This window comes from Pituophis catenifer, unplaced genomic scaffold (assembly GCF_029215685.1).
Source record: "Pituophis catenifer annectens isolate HBS135680 unplaced genomic scaffold, rPitCat1.0.hap2 SCAF_1, whole genome shotgun sequence".
Lineage (NCBI taxonomy): Eukaryota > Metazoa > Chordata > Lepidosauria > Squamata > Colubridae > Pituophis > Pituophis catenifer.
The window spans coordinates 124390536-124407078 of record NW_027256881.1 but is presented as its reverse complement, the minus strand read 5'-3'; the positions used below and the strand labels follow the sequence as shown (position 1 = coordinate 124407078).

The window sequence follows — 16543 nt, the reverse complement described above, 5'->3', positions numbered from 1 at the left end:
AAAACCAGGGAAATTTAACACCTTCCTTCCATCAGCAACATATCACAAGTGGTCTGCCCATGTTAATGAAATAAATGACTCTCCCCATAAATCTGGATTCTCTTCCTTCTGCACTATTTACATAAGCCAGGGGTGTCCATCTTTGGCAACTTTAAAACTTGAAGACTTCAACTCCCAGAATGGCTGGCTGGGGAATTCTGGGAGTTGAAGTCCACTGGTCCTAAATTTGCAAAGTTGGACATCTCCGATCTAAGCCCACATGTGTCAAGCTAATGATAAAATGAGGCAGCATCTTGGCAATCATGGAGGCTGGGAACTCCTAAACTAGCATGGGAAAGGGTCCCATATGCACGTTAAATTCTCCAAAAGGACTATTCTGGAATTTTCTACATCTGAGACCACTTCAGCTAACCTGACTACAGAGACCAGCAGTAAATATGACAGTTGCTATACCATCAACCTCTTTTTCCTATGTCTTAGTATATCAGGTATGCACCTACATGTAAAAATATTTTCATAGCACCCACAGATTTAATGTATGTCACTGATCAAAATGTTCCCATCCAACCCAGAGGATCCAAAATGTTTATGAGTTCTGTGCAGTTTGTGTGCATGTAAAGAGCACAATAATTTCAAACGGATTCATGTGAAATGTGTCACATACATACAACTTACCATCTGCCATCTCTGCACAGAGCTGCAACCCTAAATTATTCTGTGGGTCAATCACCCAGTGGTTGCTGGTCACAGTGATATCAAACACAAGCCAGCCAATATGAGGAGCTTGAGCTCGTTTTGAATCTAATAGGAACAGGTCCGCATCCCTAGTATAGAAAAAAAGAGTAAATAAAAATGCATAATTATTATGTCATTGGGATTAACTTTGCCAGTAAAACATTGATTCTGACTGTGGCACAGCAAGGCAGACAATTTACATACATATGAAGTCACATGTTGAAAATGAAAGGCAGTGATCCATAAACTAATTAAATTCCAGCGCTTCAAATTAATTTCTCCAAAATAATTTTGTGTTGGCATTAATAAACCCGGACATCTATAATTTTTTTTTTAATTTCTATAGATTTGATATACTAAGTGATTTCATCTCGCACAGTTCAATTCTATGAACATGTAACTGTTGCAGATGTAACAGAAATTCTAATAGTTGCATGCAAAGTATAGACAATAATGAGAAAACCCATAAAAATTAAGTGTTAGACTAGACTGATCGTATTTTGAAGTATTTTTTTCATAATTTGTGCATGGGGGGAAGCTATATATTATTTTGATTTTCTGAATAATTCTATGAAAACCACACCAAAAATCCATCCATTCTAAATATTTTAAAAGGAAAAATACAGGTAGTCCTTAACTTACGATCACAATTGAGCATAACATTTATGTTGCTAAGTGAGAAATTTGTTACGTGAGTTGGCCCCATTTTACAACTTTTCTAGCCACATTTGTTAAGGGAATCACTGCAGTAATTAAATTAGTAACATGGTTGTTAAGTGAATCTGCTTTCTCCATTGACTTTGCTTGTCAGAAGGTTGCAAAAGGTGATCACATAACCCCGGGACACTGCAACCATCATGAACGTGAGTCAATTTGAAGCATCCAAATGTAAATCAGGTGACCATGGGCATGCTGCTATAGTCATAAGTGTGAAAAATGATCATAAGTCACTTTTTTCAGTGCCGTTGTAACTTTGAACAGTCGCTAAGAAAACTGTTGTAAATCGAGGATTATCTGTATTTTCCAAACATGTTAAATATTTTAGATACCGTGTTTCCCCAAAAATAAGACCCTGTCTTATATTTTTTTGAACTCCAAAATAAGTGCTTGGCCTTATTTTCGGGGAGGTCTTATTATTTTGGGGCGCATGGAGCAAGACGGGGTTCCTCTTGCCTTCTTATCTGATTTCCAACTCTGTCTCCCTAACCCTAACCAGAGGAAATGGTGGGGACTGGCTGCGCATGCGGTTAAATATTTTTGGGGAGGGCTTATTTTGGGGGAGGGGCTTATTTTAGCGCATGGGCTCAAAAGCCCGATTGGGCTTATTATCACGGGATGTCTTATTTTAGGGGAAACAGGGTATATAGTTCATAGTTCTTTCTGGAAACCAAGTCCAAGATTATGATTTTACCCATTTTTTTCCTAATGGAATATTTGCATTAAAAATTACTCATGGTGAGGAGCATAGATGTAGCAAATCTCATCTTAAAGTTCATTCATGGCTTCATATCCCAACTCAAACACAGGAGGTCCTATATACTGCATATAGATTAAGAAAGTAAATGTAGCTCTTGGTTCTCTAAAAATAAATACAGCCGAGTCGTATAGTATACCCCTTGTTGCAGCTAAATTAAACTTGGCTTGCTTTATTCATGGTTCAGAGCAGCAAGTATTTTTTTCAAAACTAGTCCTCTAAATTGTGCATGTAATTCTTGCATTTGCTCATCTATAGTGATTAACTGAACTAATCACTTACATGATGAAATTGGAAAATTGGATACCTGTGAATTTTCCTTCTGGCAACCTCACTGGACAACTTGAGTACAAGAGATTAGTTGTTCAACCTTCCAACCACTAGGAGAAAAAGACTCCGGGTAGAGGCTGAAAACAGACATGCCGGTATTAGGAACCACCGCTCTGTTCTCAGTCCAAACCAATATCCTATTTTCTTTTTCCAGACTTGTGGGCTTGGGTGGATAGAGTGGCCAAGATAGTTGCAGAGGTGATAGAGGCTTTGATCAGGGCTGACCTGAATTTACGCACTATGTAGATGTTTAGAAGAATAAATGTTCCATGTCAGTTGGATCGTTCCCCTATGGAGGAGGTTAAGCTAAGCCATGCACTGTCTTTTACAATACTGTCTTTAACAGCACCTCCTATTTGAACAGCTGTCCGGACTAAACTTTGTAAAGATAAAGAGCTACGCTAAGGAAGAACGAAGCAGGGGCTGAAGTTATTCATCAACCATGAACTGCTGAAAGAATAGGCACACAAAAAGGAATCTCAGCACAATCTCCCTCACTCTGATAACATATATTTTGTTCAACTTAAATAGAATCTTTCTAAATTTGCATCTCTGCACATGAGTGGTTTTTGGGGTTTTTTGCAAATCCATCTCTCTTTTGTATTTCTGTTAATGATGTATCCCTTTTTCAGACAATGATACAGCATCACCAGAGTCCTATCTAATCAGCTAAATATTGCCATAGCACTAACTTTTTAACCAGACTTTTTAACCAGAATGAGCAGGCTCATGAGCTAGTTTTACTGCTGAGCATGCCCCTTTAAGCCCTGGGTTCCCATCATGGTACTCACAAGTATTACCCTTAGTATCTCTACCTGTTTTATCTTCCACTTGATTATCTATTGTAAAGAAAAAAATAAATAAACCCAACAATCATGTAGTTGGGTGGCTGTAATATGTTCTGTGTGGGATAGTCTATGGCCGTGATGGCAAACCTATGGCACGTGTGCCAGAGGTGGCACGCAGCACCCTCGCTGATGGCACGCAAGCCATTGCCTCAGTTAAGCTCTACTGCACATGCATGCGTGCCTCCCACCAGCCAGCTGGTCTTCAGGTCTCTGCTATGCATGCATGGGGAGCGGGGCACTGCAGGGGATGCACACACATGCGCAGGGGGAGGGGCATATGCAGGGGACCACATGTGCACGCATGGGGGGGCAGGACACGTGCGGGTATGTGCGTACAAGCACGGTGGCGGGGCTCATGCAGGGGGCCGTGAACATATGCATGGGGGTGGGGGCATGCGCAGGGGCTACAAGCGCATGTGGGGGGCAGGGGGCATGCACGGGGGGCACGCACACATTGGGTACTCGGTCCAGAAAAGGTTAGCCATCACTGGTCTATGGAAATGACTCAAAAACTACAACTGGACCAGAATGTACTATCTAGCCTGTTGGAAAATAATAATCATTTTGAAATTAAAGATTACAAAGGGTTATAGCTCAGTGCTTTTTAAATTATAATGCAAATATTTTGTGGTTTCAGAATTTCAGAAGCATGCTTCTCTCCTTGACAGTTTCAGTTCATATGATAAGCAATACTTCATTTGGAAGTATTTATTTATAAAATTTATTGGCTGCCCATCTTACCACAAGGTAACTAAGTATGTCCACCTGCCCAGAAAAATGACACAGGTAGGCTGGGTAGGTAGATTTTACTTCCACTTAAGGCATCCTGCAGATTTAGAGGTAAATAACAACCTCACTTGTTTACTTATTTACACAAAGTGGATATTGTGATTTGTTACATCCCCCGCCCAAATAAACATTGTGTGAGTGTGTCTTTGGTGTTTTCTCAGAATTTTAAATGGTCTCACAACATGAAAAGCTTCAGGAACTGTCCTTGATTTAAGGACATGTGCAATGAATTATGCTACTGGAAGACTGGCTCTGTGTCTGGACTATACCATTACGTATGGCTTAGAACTATATTTTCTTCCTATGGAGATTCTCAGTCATCCAGGTAACAGTTTTTCAAGAGGCAATTGGACTTTCTTGTTTTTCTTTGAAGACATTTTGCTTCTCATCCAAGAAGCTTCTTCAGCTCTGACTGGATGGTCACCATTCCCCACCATCCAGTCAGAGCTGAAGAAGCTTCTTGGGTGCGAAATGAAACAGCTTCAAATAAAAACAAGAAACTCCAGCTGCCTATATTTTCTTCAGTTTAAAGGAGCTTCTAATATGAACCCAATTCAATCAATTCTATTTTCTAGCCATGTCACCAGTTAGTTATACAGCATCATTTTCTGAGGACAAGTAAATTGGGCTGTTAAAAATCTAGCAGCTGCATTTAACATTATTAATTCTGGCTAGTTTTTCCGGTTGGTTGAATGACAAAGATGTGTAAAGTAAAATAGGGCATGGCTCACTTAACAACTGTCTTGCTTTAGGAATGGAAATGTTCTGCTCAATTGTGGTTTTAAGTCGAGGACTCCTGTGATGCTTGTAAGGGGACTTAACAGCTTTCCTGTGGGTGATGTTTACTATCTGTTAACTATTTTTCGAGCAATTTTACCCTACAGATTTATTTTTATTTATTTTTATTTTTAATTTGATTTATATGCTGCCCTTCTCCGGAGACTCAGGGCGGCTTACAATGCACTAAGCAATAGCCTTCATACTTTTGTATATTTATACAAAGTCAGCTTATTGCCCCCACAAACTGGGTCCTCAAATTACCTACCTTAGAAAGGATGGAAGGCTGAGTCAACCTTGAGCCTGGTGAGATTCAAATTTACAGTAATTGCAGACAGCTAGTGTTAATCACAATGCTATCAGTCTGCTGAGCCACCAGGCCCATTTAGATGTTTCTGTGAGAGAAAGGGGGTGAGGGAGAAGCAAGTTTCTAACACCACCTGCACCTAGAGCATAAGCCTCTAAATGAAAAAATAAAAAAAAGAAAACATGCAGAAACTCTTTGAAGTGGAGAAAATGCAACAAAGCACCTGAGATGGGAAAAGGGAACATCTCATTAGCAGCTATCCAGTTCTACATCACAAACACCTGGAACAAGCAAAAAACAAAGATAGGATACCAACATGATTGAGAGGGGGAAAATAATTAAAGGTGAGTAATAACATGTTTCCCCGAAAATAAGACCCTGTCTTATATTTTTTTGAACCCTGAAATAAGTGCTTGGCCTTATTGCCATGCGCTCAAAAGCCCATTGGTCTTATTATCAGGGGATGTCTTATTTTGGGGGAAACAGGGTATCTGAGAGTCAGATGCATGAAAGCCCAGAATATGAGGTGATGTAGCAACCCACAAACCACACTGAAAACTCTAAAAGACCCTTCAAATTCTAAGTAGAGCATCTACATCAGTGGTGGGTTGCTCCCAGTTCTGTCTAGTTCTTGAGAAACGGTAGTAAAAACGGCAGGAGGCTCCGCCCACCCGCCCTGACGTCATATTTGGTAATACTACTGCTGCAAACCGGTAGTAAAGGTAAGTAGAACCCATCCCTGATCTACATCTTTAGTAAATCTACTCTAGCAATTTTTTAAAAAGTGTTTTTGTGTTTTGTTGATAGGAAGTGCTTAGCCAAGATAAGCCCTTTAAATAGCTACTATGGTTATTACCATATCTACTCTAGGTGTAAGTAAATAAAATGCCTACAAGCTGCTGCACTAAATTCTATCCCATTCAGAAGCTATTTTTTCCTTGAAAAATGAGCATCTTTATGACCTGATATTCTCAACCACCAATCGAAAACCTGCCATTTGATTTCAATCTGGTTTTTTTTTTTTTTCTTGCTTTTCCATATGAAGGAAGGGAAAAAGCCCTCATCCAACAAGGACTAGATATTGCCAAAAGGCAAATGAAAGTACTTGCATATGTAAAGGGTGGATTCCTAACACACAAATAGGCAAAGGCTATATACAATTCACAGGAAAACATCACCAATAGCTAAATGAATAGGATGGACTTCTTTCTACTTCATAGATCTTAAAGGAAAATTCACAGGTAAAACCATTTTTTCCTTCATCTTAAAGCATCTTTGATATACAAGGTAAACATTTTTATGGCATGGACTCTTGGTGGAGAATCAGACCTGTGAGTTTCAGAGTGAAACAATGTTCATACTGACAATGGTTCACATCCATTAGAGACAGAATGGCCATTCTTATCTATATGAGACTGAGCGCTGAATTAGTGTTCTCTTTCTATATTTCATTCTGTTTCATTTTGTCTGCTCTTAACTGTTTTTTTTCTACCTAGATGGTTATAGGATCAACATCATCAGCTGTTTGAAAACACGTATATACCGTTGCTTCCATGCAACTACATAATAATCTTCTCCAAAAATTTTCATCTGTTGCCTCCCAGACATTACATTCTGCAATGTAAAACTCTTTCATTTTTCCTAATAGAAATATGTCAAGAGGAGCATGCACAAAATCCAACATACTAAATTAAAAAATGAAGGATATAAGAATGGAAGAAAAAACACAGTTTCCAGGCAAAGGAATGCCACAAAAAAATTATCCAAGGAATATAGTGGCATGTGTTTTATCTCTTTAATTATTTTTCTAGACAGAGTTCATAGGGGATGGGGAGTGGGGAATCTGCAAAAGGACTGTAGCCTTTTAAATTATAATACAAATATTTTGTGGTTTCAGAATTTCAGAAGCATGCTTCTCTCCTTGACAGTTTCGGTTGATATGATAAGCAAATGCTGAGTATCTTTTGGTCAGAGTGCAATTTGGCCTGACATCGACACCCGACATCCTTGGTCAAGGACTAGAATCGGAGTGCCTGGAAAATAACAATACCACTTAGACATATATACCTCTTCACAGTGCTTTACAGCCCTCTCTAAGCAGTTTACAGACCCACAATCCGGGTCCTCATTTTACCAACCCTGGAAGGATGGAAGGCTGAGTCAACCTTGAGCCGGAGAGAATCGAACTGCCAAACTGCTGGAAGCCAGCAGTCAGCAGAAGTAGCCAGCAATATTGCATTCTAACCACTGTGCCACCATGGCTTTTGTTGACTGAATTAAATACTCTCAGCCAAGGTCCAACTTGGACTTTTTTCTGCTTCCTGTCAACCCTTCTTTGGCAGTGCTAGTTGTCCTTCAAGGTTTACAAAGAGCTTAGCGGCAACATGGAAACACCCAAGTCAGTGCAATGAAACATGTGGCACATTCCAAGGGGGCTTGCCAATGAAATACTCCACAGGAATTATGGTAAACCTTGCAGAGACTTAAAGCATGTATGCTCCTTTACCTAAAAAACACAATGTCACAAAATCACAGCACTGAAAAGCCAAACAAAATCCAAAATCTACATTTGGTAGTATAATCTGCAAGAATACTGGCAAGAACTCAGCTGGCTACCAAGTTATTCCTTAATCAGTCAGCTCTAGCAAAACTTTTCAAACCACCTTCAACTGTTATTTTTTTTTAACTTCCAAGCCACTTTTGTTGGATTTTCACTTATGTTTAATTCCTTAACAGAAAGAAAGCAACCCCTTGTTCCTAAATCCGAAGAATTAATTTAAAGTACAACTGAAAGAAAATGTGACCTGTTTGGATATTCCTTGATGATCTGATAAATGCTAATCTTAATTGTTTCATTCTCAAATCGACTGTAACTTCGATCCTTGTAAATCCGAAATTCTGCTGCTGTCACTGCTTCTCCGTGTGGGATCTGAGTCAAATCAAATCGGAATTCTTTGTAGTGCCGTCGTTGGTGAGAAAAATCCTTGTCTCTTTCCACTATGAAAATAAAATGAAACAAAAAGATTAAAAATCCCTATGCTATGTTAATTCAGCACTCATTACAGGTTTTAATTTAAACTATAAGAGACATTCAACAAGCCAAAAGTCACAAGGTCAAAGGGGATAGTGCCTGCAATAACTCAGAAAGGAAATCATTCGGCAAAAAGAACAAAAAATAGACTATATATTTAAAAGTAATAAAGTTGTGGGCAAAAGAAAATCTCCACATGTTAGAAAAGAATTATGAAATTGGGTTGGTTCATCTTTCTATATGAGCAGGAATTACTAGCAGATGATCTTGGCATGGATGGTTGGACAGCATTTGAGGAAACGAAGCTGGCCAGGCCTTGGCTGAAGTCATACTATATTACATGGATGCTTGTTCCATTCTCATGCGGTGGTATTCATATTCCCAGCTATATTTGCTCTGCAAATGAAACCATATTGAAAACCTTGTTTGCATAGCTACTTCTGTCTACAGCAGGATGCTCATTAGACAAAAATATTAGTCACGAACTCTCTGAATTGTTTTGAAGAAGTCATTCTTGCTGCATCTGTTGTTCATCATAATGGCAGGACTGGTGACTCATTTACAGGAGGAGTAGTTAACCTGAGGTCCCCAAGCCATCTGGAGCCTCTAAGCCTCTTTTCTTCAGCTCCCAGTACTGACCACTGACCACAATTGCTGAAATTAGAAGCTTGGTTTCCGATCATTGTGAGGTGCAAAATACATAAAAATGATCATTGACACCCCAAAAGAGGCTTAATATAGCTTTAAAATTAAAAAAAGAAACACACACATTCTACCCACTTTGCGCTGAATCCTGGCTCTACCCTTTCTCTTGCCAAGAATTAAATCCTTGTCGCTAACACCCTGAGTATTAATGGATCTGGGATTGTGAATGCAACGCCTAATTAATCCATACACATAACACTTCACAAATGTCACTGCTTCCTATTAAAAGAGATACAAGGTCTTGGTGCGGCTTACTTAAATCTCTACATCCTCTGCAGAAGCAGGAAAGTAAACCAATCACTTCTAGGTGGTGGAGGTTACTGTAAGCTGACAGAGAATAAAACACACATGTTTACAGCTTCAAACCAATGAAATGGTGGTGTATTTTCACTAAATACTTAGGTTATCTGACAAGCAGAGGTCAGAGGTTCCAAGAGTTTTGTCTTGAAATTACTAAGTGCTCTTCGGGCTGGCTGATAATTGAAAGCAGAGGCTAGAAATATCAAAGGAGGTAGGTGATAGATAAGTCTCAGATAAATGGAAAGACTCTAGTTCTTATGCCCTCAAAGGGCAGAGGCTCCAGGAATTCCCTGTTGTGTTACTGGGAACAGACCGAGGCATCAGTCATGGTACCTATTCCTATCTTTATCTTCTATCATTATCCAACCCCGGCTTTTCCCTTATCCCTTGGTTCTTCAGGTATCCTCCAAGGATGCAGAAGAAAAACTGAATTTCCATAGAGGGTTAGAAATAGGAACTTATCAGAATGAAAAAGAGAGATGTCTATTTTGTTCAGTATGGATAGTTCCAAAAAGTAGGAGCTCTTGAGTATTATCCGTAACACTACAATAACCTGAAAACTAATAAAGGAACTACAGGCCACCAGATTGAATCCCATTCTAGAACAGAATTATTTTCTTATTAATCCTCTGATCCAGTGGTGAAATCCAAATTTTTTTACTAATGTGAACTTGTGGCTTGGTGGGCGTAGTTTGGTGGGCGTGGCAGGGCAAGGATACTGCAAAATCTCCATTCCCTCCCCACTCCTGGGGGAAGGATATTGCAAAATCCTCATTCCCTCCCCACTCCTTGGCAAAATCTCCATGCCCACCCCACTCTGAGGCCAGCCAGAGATGGTATTTGCCGGTTCTCCAAACTGCTCAAAGTTTCCGCTACCGGTTCTCCAGAACCTGTCAGAATCTGCTGGATTTCACCCCTGCTCTGATCCATTTTACTTATGTTAATTTGAATTATACTGAATTAAGAGGATTAGGAGAAACAATAAAAACCTGTCTTCATATACCTGCTTTGAATCCAACAATCTCTGAAGGGAACATAGATGAGGAAGCAGTGTTTGAATTATCATTTTAGGATATGGAGTTTGCTGTTTATTCACATTTTTATGTTCCAAGCAAACACCTTGAATTATTTAGAAAAAAAAATAAAGGCAGGATAAAAAAAATACTTAAAAATAAGTGCATGATCCATTAAAAGTAATACCAAAAGGCTTTTAAAGCGATTGGAACTTTTGTTAAGTACAATATAAACCAAGGGTCTCTACCTCTGATAGCCATGAAGGCTGGTATCAAAGTCTGCAGTGAGAAAATAGAATAACCCAGGATGCCTCCAAATATAAATTTATTTTTTTTAAAAAAACTATTGCAAACAAATCAAGGCAACATCCCATTCCAAACCTCAAAGTGGTCCCATACTTCTAGAGAGCTCCACCCATCAACTGTATTTGATGCTGATAACAATATTACACACCGGTTCTATCTGTTGGCCGACAAATCCTTCAGCCACCCTGACACAGGGCAGGAACATAGCCACCGTAGCCTCATTGAGGCAGCCTCATTTCTTCCAATCGCCAAAGTGATCAGACCACAGCAGAGGTTCCAGTCACAATGGCACCCGGATGCACAGCCACCTTCTGTCCTACTTTGCTTTAATTCTGAATCATATTTTTTTCCTAGTCCAATGGAGAACCTAAAGTGTCCACCTGAGATTGGCAAGCTATCCTCTCACCTCATTGGCCACCCTTCCTCTGTAAGAAGGCGTGTGAAGCTTGCTTACAGCAATCTGACCCGCTCCCTCCAAAGCACCACTGCAGGCTTTTGGACAATGACTATGAGATTGTGAGTTTAAGGCCTCAGATATAAATTCTTTAAAACTCTTGAGGTCAGTTTGACATAAAGTAGCTTTATTGTGTGGTACAGTTGCAACTATCAAAGTCCACATCTGGGTCAACCGGACAAGGTTGTAGTCAGTGGTGAAATCCAATTTTTTTACTACCGTTTCTGTGGATGTGGCTTGGTGGGCATGGTGCGGCTTGGTGGGCGTGGCTTGGTGGGCATGGCAGGGGAAGGATACTGCAAAATCTCCATTCCCTTCCCACTCCTGGGGGAAGGATATTGCAAAATCCCCATTCCCACCCCACTCTGGTAATATCAGCCAGAGGTGGTATTTGCCGGCTCTCCGAACTACTCAAAATTTCCACTACTGGTTTTCCGAACTGCTCAAAATTTCCGCTACCGGTTCTCCAGAACCTGTCAGAACCTGCTGGATTTCACCTCTAGTTGTAGTCTTCTCTACTCTTGTGGCATGCCAGCAAGTGATTCTTCACTCTACCACATGCATTCCTAACAATACTGGAAAAATATTCTGTGCTGGGAGGGCAGCTAATCATTGATCAAAAATTTTTATTATTTGAACAGACAAGTGCCAAAACAGGCAGGGCAAGATCATAATTACATCAGTGGAGGAATTGAAGCCGAATTTTGGAACCTAATCTGTCTTTTTCTCTCTTGCTCCTTTGGTGTTTTTAATGCTACCTGCAGCTGGACACAACCATTTTAGTGTGTTTACTCACAAAATATCAGCAGGAAATTACACTGCTCATGTCTGGCCGCATGCCACAGTTGTGCAATCTTGGGAGGCTCTAGTGGCTACGGCGATGGAAAAATAAGAAACTGAGTAAACCAGAACGCTTCCTACGTCTCCATCCCTAGTAAAACTTTTGCTTGGAACACCCTTCAAAATAAACATATATAGAACTCGGCTGAATCCGTATTTTAAAATGATTATTAGTTGCTAAAATGAAACTAAGAGGACCTATTAGTAAAATCAACCACCATAAGCTATTTTACATTCAAGAGGTTTAAAACCTTTCATAATATTTTTATATGGATATTAAAAGTTTTAGCTGTTTGCTTTCCAAGATTATTACTGCTGAAAAGTAAATGTATTTTGTTACATGCATGCCTTTGAGAAATTGGGCTTCTAAAGCATTTACATATTTTGTTTTCATCTTAGTCAGAATTTATACTTCTCTGAAGAATTTAAGACAGAGAATAGTTCCTACTGTTTTCAAATACCCGAAGACATGTTAGATAAATAGCTGTTAAGCAAAATGACCCTTTGAACTCTCCCGTTCATGTAACTTCATTGTATGCTTGTTCAGCTACTTAAAACCCAATCAAGTGTGTGTATGTGCTTCCTCTCTCAAATAATCTTTGACAGAGATTTATCTACACCCTGAGCATCATGAAATCTTTTTTTTTTTTTTTACAAACTATCTTATTCTTAGTATTTTCTGATAATAGCTTGTGCTGGGGTTGCCTTTATTTTAATTTACTTTTTATTGCATTTTATTTACTAATTAAATTTATATGCCACCCATCTCACTATCAAGCAATTCTGGGTAGATTTCTTTCTTTCTTCATTAAAAAGGAAAAAAAAGCCTAAAGATGCTAGCCCCCAACAAAAAAACATTAGGAAGAAATTCAGAGGCCACCATAAGCAGAGTCTCGCCTGATCATTCTTTCATGAAAGTGTGTGTGTGTGTGTATAAAATAAGAAAACCATTTCACGCCACAAAGTAATTCTGACAACTGTATTTGTAAACATGTACTATTCATTTTATTTATAATCCTTTATATTTTCCAAATCCCACTAGCGTTGTGGATGTCAAAACAAGCATTACTTTGTAGCAACCCATTGGTTAACTATCTTTGATAGAAAGCTTCATTCTTGCTACTAAACTGATCCTCTCCCCCAGTGGTGGGATTCAGCCAGTTCGCACCACTTCGGGAGAACCGGTTGTTAACTTTCTGAGCAGTTTGGTGAACTGGTTGGTGGAAGAAATCATTAGGACAGAGAACTGGTTGTTAAATTATTTTAATCCCACCACTGCTCTCCCCTCTTGCATCAAAACATGTCCTGGCAGCATCTTTTTTTCTGCCCTCATGACATCGCCTCCAACTTGTCTCTAGATCAGGGGTGTCAAACTGGCAGCCCGTAGGCAAGATGCATCACATGCAGGCCACACCCACCTGAGCTCCGCAAAGGGGAAAAATGTGGCGATATGTCACGTGATGGCAATGTGACGCCGCGAGTTTGACACCCATGCTCTAGACCATCAGTGACAATCTTGAGCTAACCTTAGGTGTACCAATAATAAAGTTGTCTTTTTTTTCCAAAAGCCAGCAGCTTCCCAAAGGTGTGTAAAATCTGTTAATGCTTTGCAAGATATTACACCAGTGGCAAAGTCATGTGACCAGCAGTAGGTGGGATCAGAACTGTGCTTATTGGCCATTTCAGAATGATGCAGGGAACCATCATTCTTGAGGAAAACCAGTTTGGTGCAGTGATGAAGGCACTGGCCTAGAAACCAGGAGACTGCAAGTTCTAGCCCCACCTTAGGTATGAAAGCCAGCTGGGTAACCATGGGCCAGTCCCTCTTAGTCAGTCCAACCTACCTCACAGTGTTGTTCTTATGAAGAAAATAGGAAGAAGAAGGAGTATTAGGTATGTTCACTGACTTGAGTTACTTATGAAATAATAAAGGTAGGATAAAAATCTAATAAATAAACCCCTCCAAATCCTGATTTGTCTCCCTAATGTCACTGTAGTTCTGTGTTCCCAAAGCAAGGGTCAGCAAACTTTTCCAGAGGCCATTCCACCACGGTCACTATTTTATCTACCTTCTCCATCTCATAGCTTGCTTTTTTGCCTCCTGTTGTTGTGAATGGTCCATCACTGGAGGTTTTCAAAAATAGACTGGACAACCATTTGTGCGGGATGGTATAACACAATGATGGTTTTTGGTGCCGACTGCCCAAAGCACTCACATACGTGCGAATGCATGCACACGTGCCCAAATCCCCAAAATGCAATGCGAGCAACCCCCGTGCATGCGCCCCACCCTCCGTGCCCCGTTTTGGCTTTCAGGTTGGTACAGGAGGCTTTTTGGGCCCAAAACGGGGTTTTGGTCCCCTCATGCTCTGTTTTGGGCCCGGAAAGCCTCCTGCACCAACCTGCCCCCCCTGCACATGCATGGCAGAGACCCGAAGACCAGCTGGCTGGCAGGAGTCACCACACATGTGTGGTGGAGCTGGACTGGGGTGACGGCTGGCGTGCCCGCAGAAAGGGCTCTGAGTGCCACCTATGGCATGTGTGCCATAGGTTCGCCATCACGGGTATAAAGTCCCTTTCCTTGAGCAGAGGGCTGAACTAGAAGACCTCTGAGGTTCCTCCCAGCCCTATGATTCTATGTTCTTGTTAGTGCTAGGCAGAGAATGTCACCCATATGGTTACCTAAAGAGACAATGAGCGCTCTCACTTTCTCTTGCATGGCTGTGTGAATATATTCCATGTAGAAACAATGAACCCAATGAGTTCAGGTGGCTGACCTCATCCAGCCCACAGGTGATAGGTTGCTGACCATGATCCTAAAGGGAAGTTACATACAAGTGGTCATTCAACATCACTGGGCCACTCAGCAGACATGACCAGAAATGCTTTAACTTTATGGCCTTGACTAGTTTAAGAGCCCAGTTTAACAATGCATGATCTTACAGAGCTCTGTAAAAAAAATTGACTCTGTGCAATGATTCACCAAGTGAAACTTCTAGGGACTCTACTCCTTCAGTCTCTCTCTCTCTCTCTCTTGACCTGGAATCAAAAATGAATTGCCCTTTTTCTTTCCCCAAGAGAAGAATAACCTTCTTTAATAGTTACATGATTATCGTTCATTCTCTCCTGTATGAAAATGAACACCAGTCCACTCCCTCCAAAAGGGTGTACACCAGGGGTGAAAGGCTCCCAGTTCGGACCGGATTGCCCGATCCAGTAGCGATGGTGGCAGGTGGTTCAGAGAACCGGTAGCAAAAATCCCTACGCCCCCACCCCCATGCCCAGCTGAGCCGCGCGATCATCAGAGGCTTTTTTTTTAACTTTTAAAAGCATTTTTTCTACAACCTCTTCCGACGAAAAAGTGCTTTTAAAAGTTAAAAAAAAAAGCCTCTGATGATCGCGCGGTTCAGCTGGGATCATCAGAGGCTTTTCAAAGCATTTTTTTCTGCAACCTCTTGGCCGAAGAGGTGGTAAAAAAAATGCTTTGAAAAGTCTCTGACGATCCCAGCTGAGTTGCCTGATTGGCAGAGAGGTATTTTTTAAAAAGCCTCTCTGACGATCCCAGCTGAGTTGCCTGATCAGCAGAGGCTTTTCAAAGCATTAGAAAAAAATGCATTGAAAAGTTTAAAAAAAAAAAAGTTGACCATGCCCACCCAGTCACATTACCACCACCACCACCAAGCCACGCCCACAGAACTGGTAGTAACAAATTTTACATTTCACCCCCGGTGTACACTAGATGAGTTTGATGGGAAATTTGGAGGTCACCGTGCTTCAAAATAATAAGAAGCATAACATGGGGAAAGGATATTGTATACAGACCAGGGATGAAATTCACTTACCTTCCCTACCGGTTCGCAAATGTGCATGCGCAAAGCCTTCTGCACATGCGCAGAGGCTTAAAATGTCACAAAAAAGCAACATCATGATGTCCACATGGGTGGGCGGAGCCTCCCACAGCCGCCACGACTCGTTCGCCCGAGCTGGATAGAACTGGCTGAATTTCACCTCTGATACAGGCCCAATATGTATATGCTCTTACTTTATTATTTGTTGAAATTTGTAATAACTTTGCTAGTTGGCTCATATTTAGAGTCTTGTAGCTAGACCTTTTCAGATCTCAGAGTTCAACTCTCTGGCTATGGAGCCTGAGTTAATTTTGCATTGGATGTCGAATTAAATAGAAGCTCTTTGATTTCATGCTAGTTTCTTAGGTCCTAAATGCACACAGATGTATGGGACGTGTAGCCCACAAGACCTATTTTCCACCTTCAAAATCGAAAGTCCTCTAAAGAATTGAGCTAACACTACCTTTTCAGTCATGGAAACTTTGGGAAATTAATACCATACAGGTATAGAATACAGAATACAGTAAGAGGTCTGTTTCAAACTGGAAAGACAAATTTTCCACATTTGCTTCATATCCTGTTAGAAAGGCAGTCCTTTTCTCTAGGTTCTGATTAGTGGGAGTATAAGGTGAGTCCATAATTGTCCATAGGTTCATATAAATTGTTCTGTCTAGTTAAGAGGGAAAAACAAGGGGAAAAATCAAGCTATATTACACTGCTTGGGGCACAGCTGTACTTGACTTTAGTTGTGTTGACAGGAAATGGGGTGCAATGAAAAGAAACCAT

General features: G+C 40.5%; 1 protein-coding gene across 2 annotated transcripts in view; it reads right to left on the bottom strand.

Annotated features, from left to right (window-relative positions):
• BMP5 (bone morphogenetic protein 5) overlaps positions 1-16543 on the bottom strand; it is a 49109-nt gene that overhangs the window by 17234 nt on the left and 15332 nt on the right. For both annotated transcript variants that reach the window (XM_070954759.1, XM_070954766.1), the window contains exons 2-3: positions 8065-8257; positions 676-824 (exon numbers count right to left, since the gene is read on the bottom strand). In XM_070954759.1, coding sequence (XP_070810860.1) covers positions 676-824; positions 8065-8257 — 342 coding nt within the window. The remainder of the gene's footprint in view (positions 1-675; positions 825-8064; positions 8258-16543) is intronic.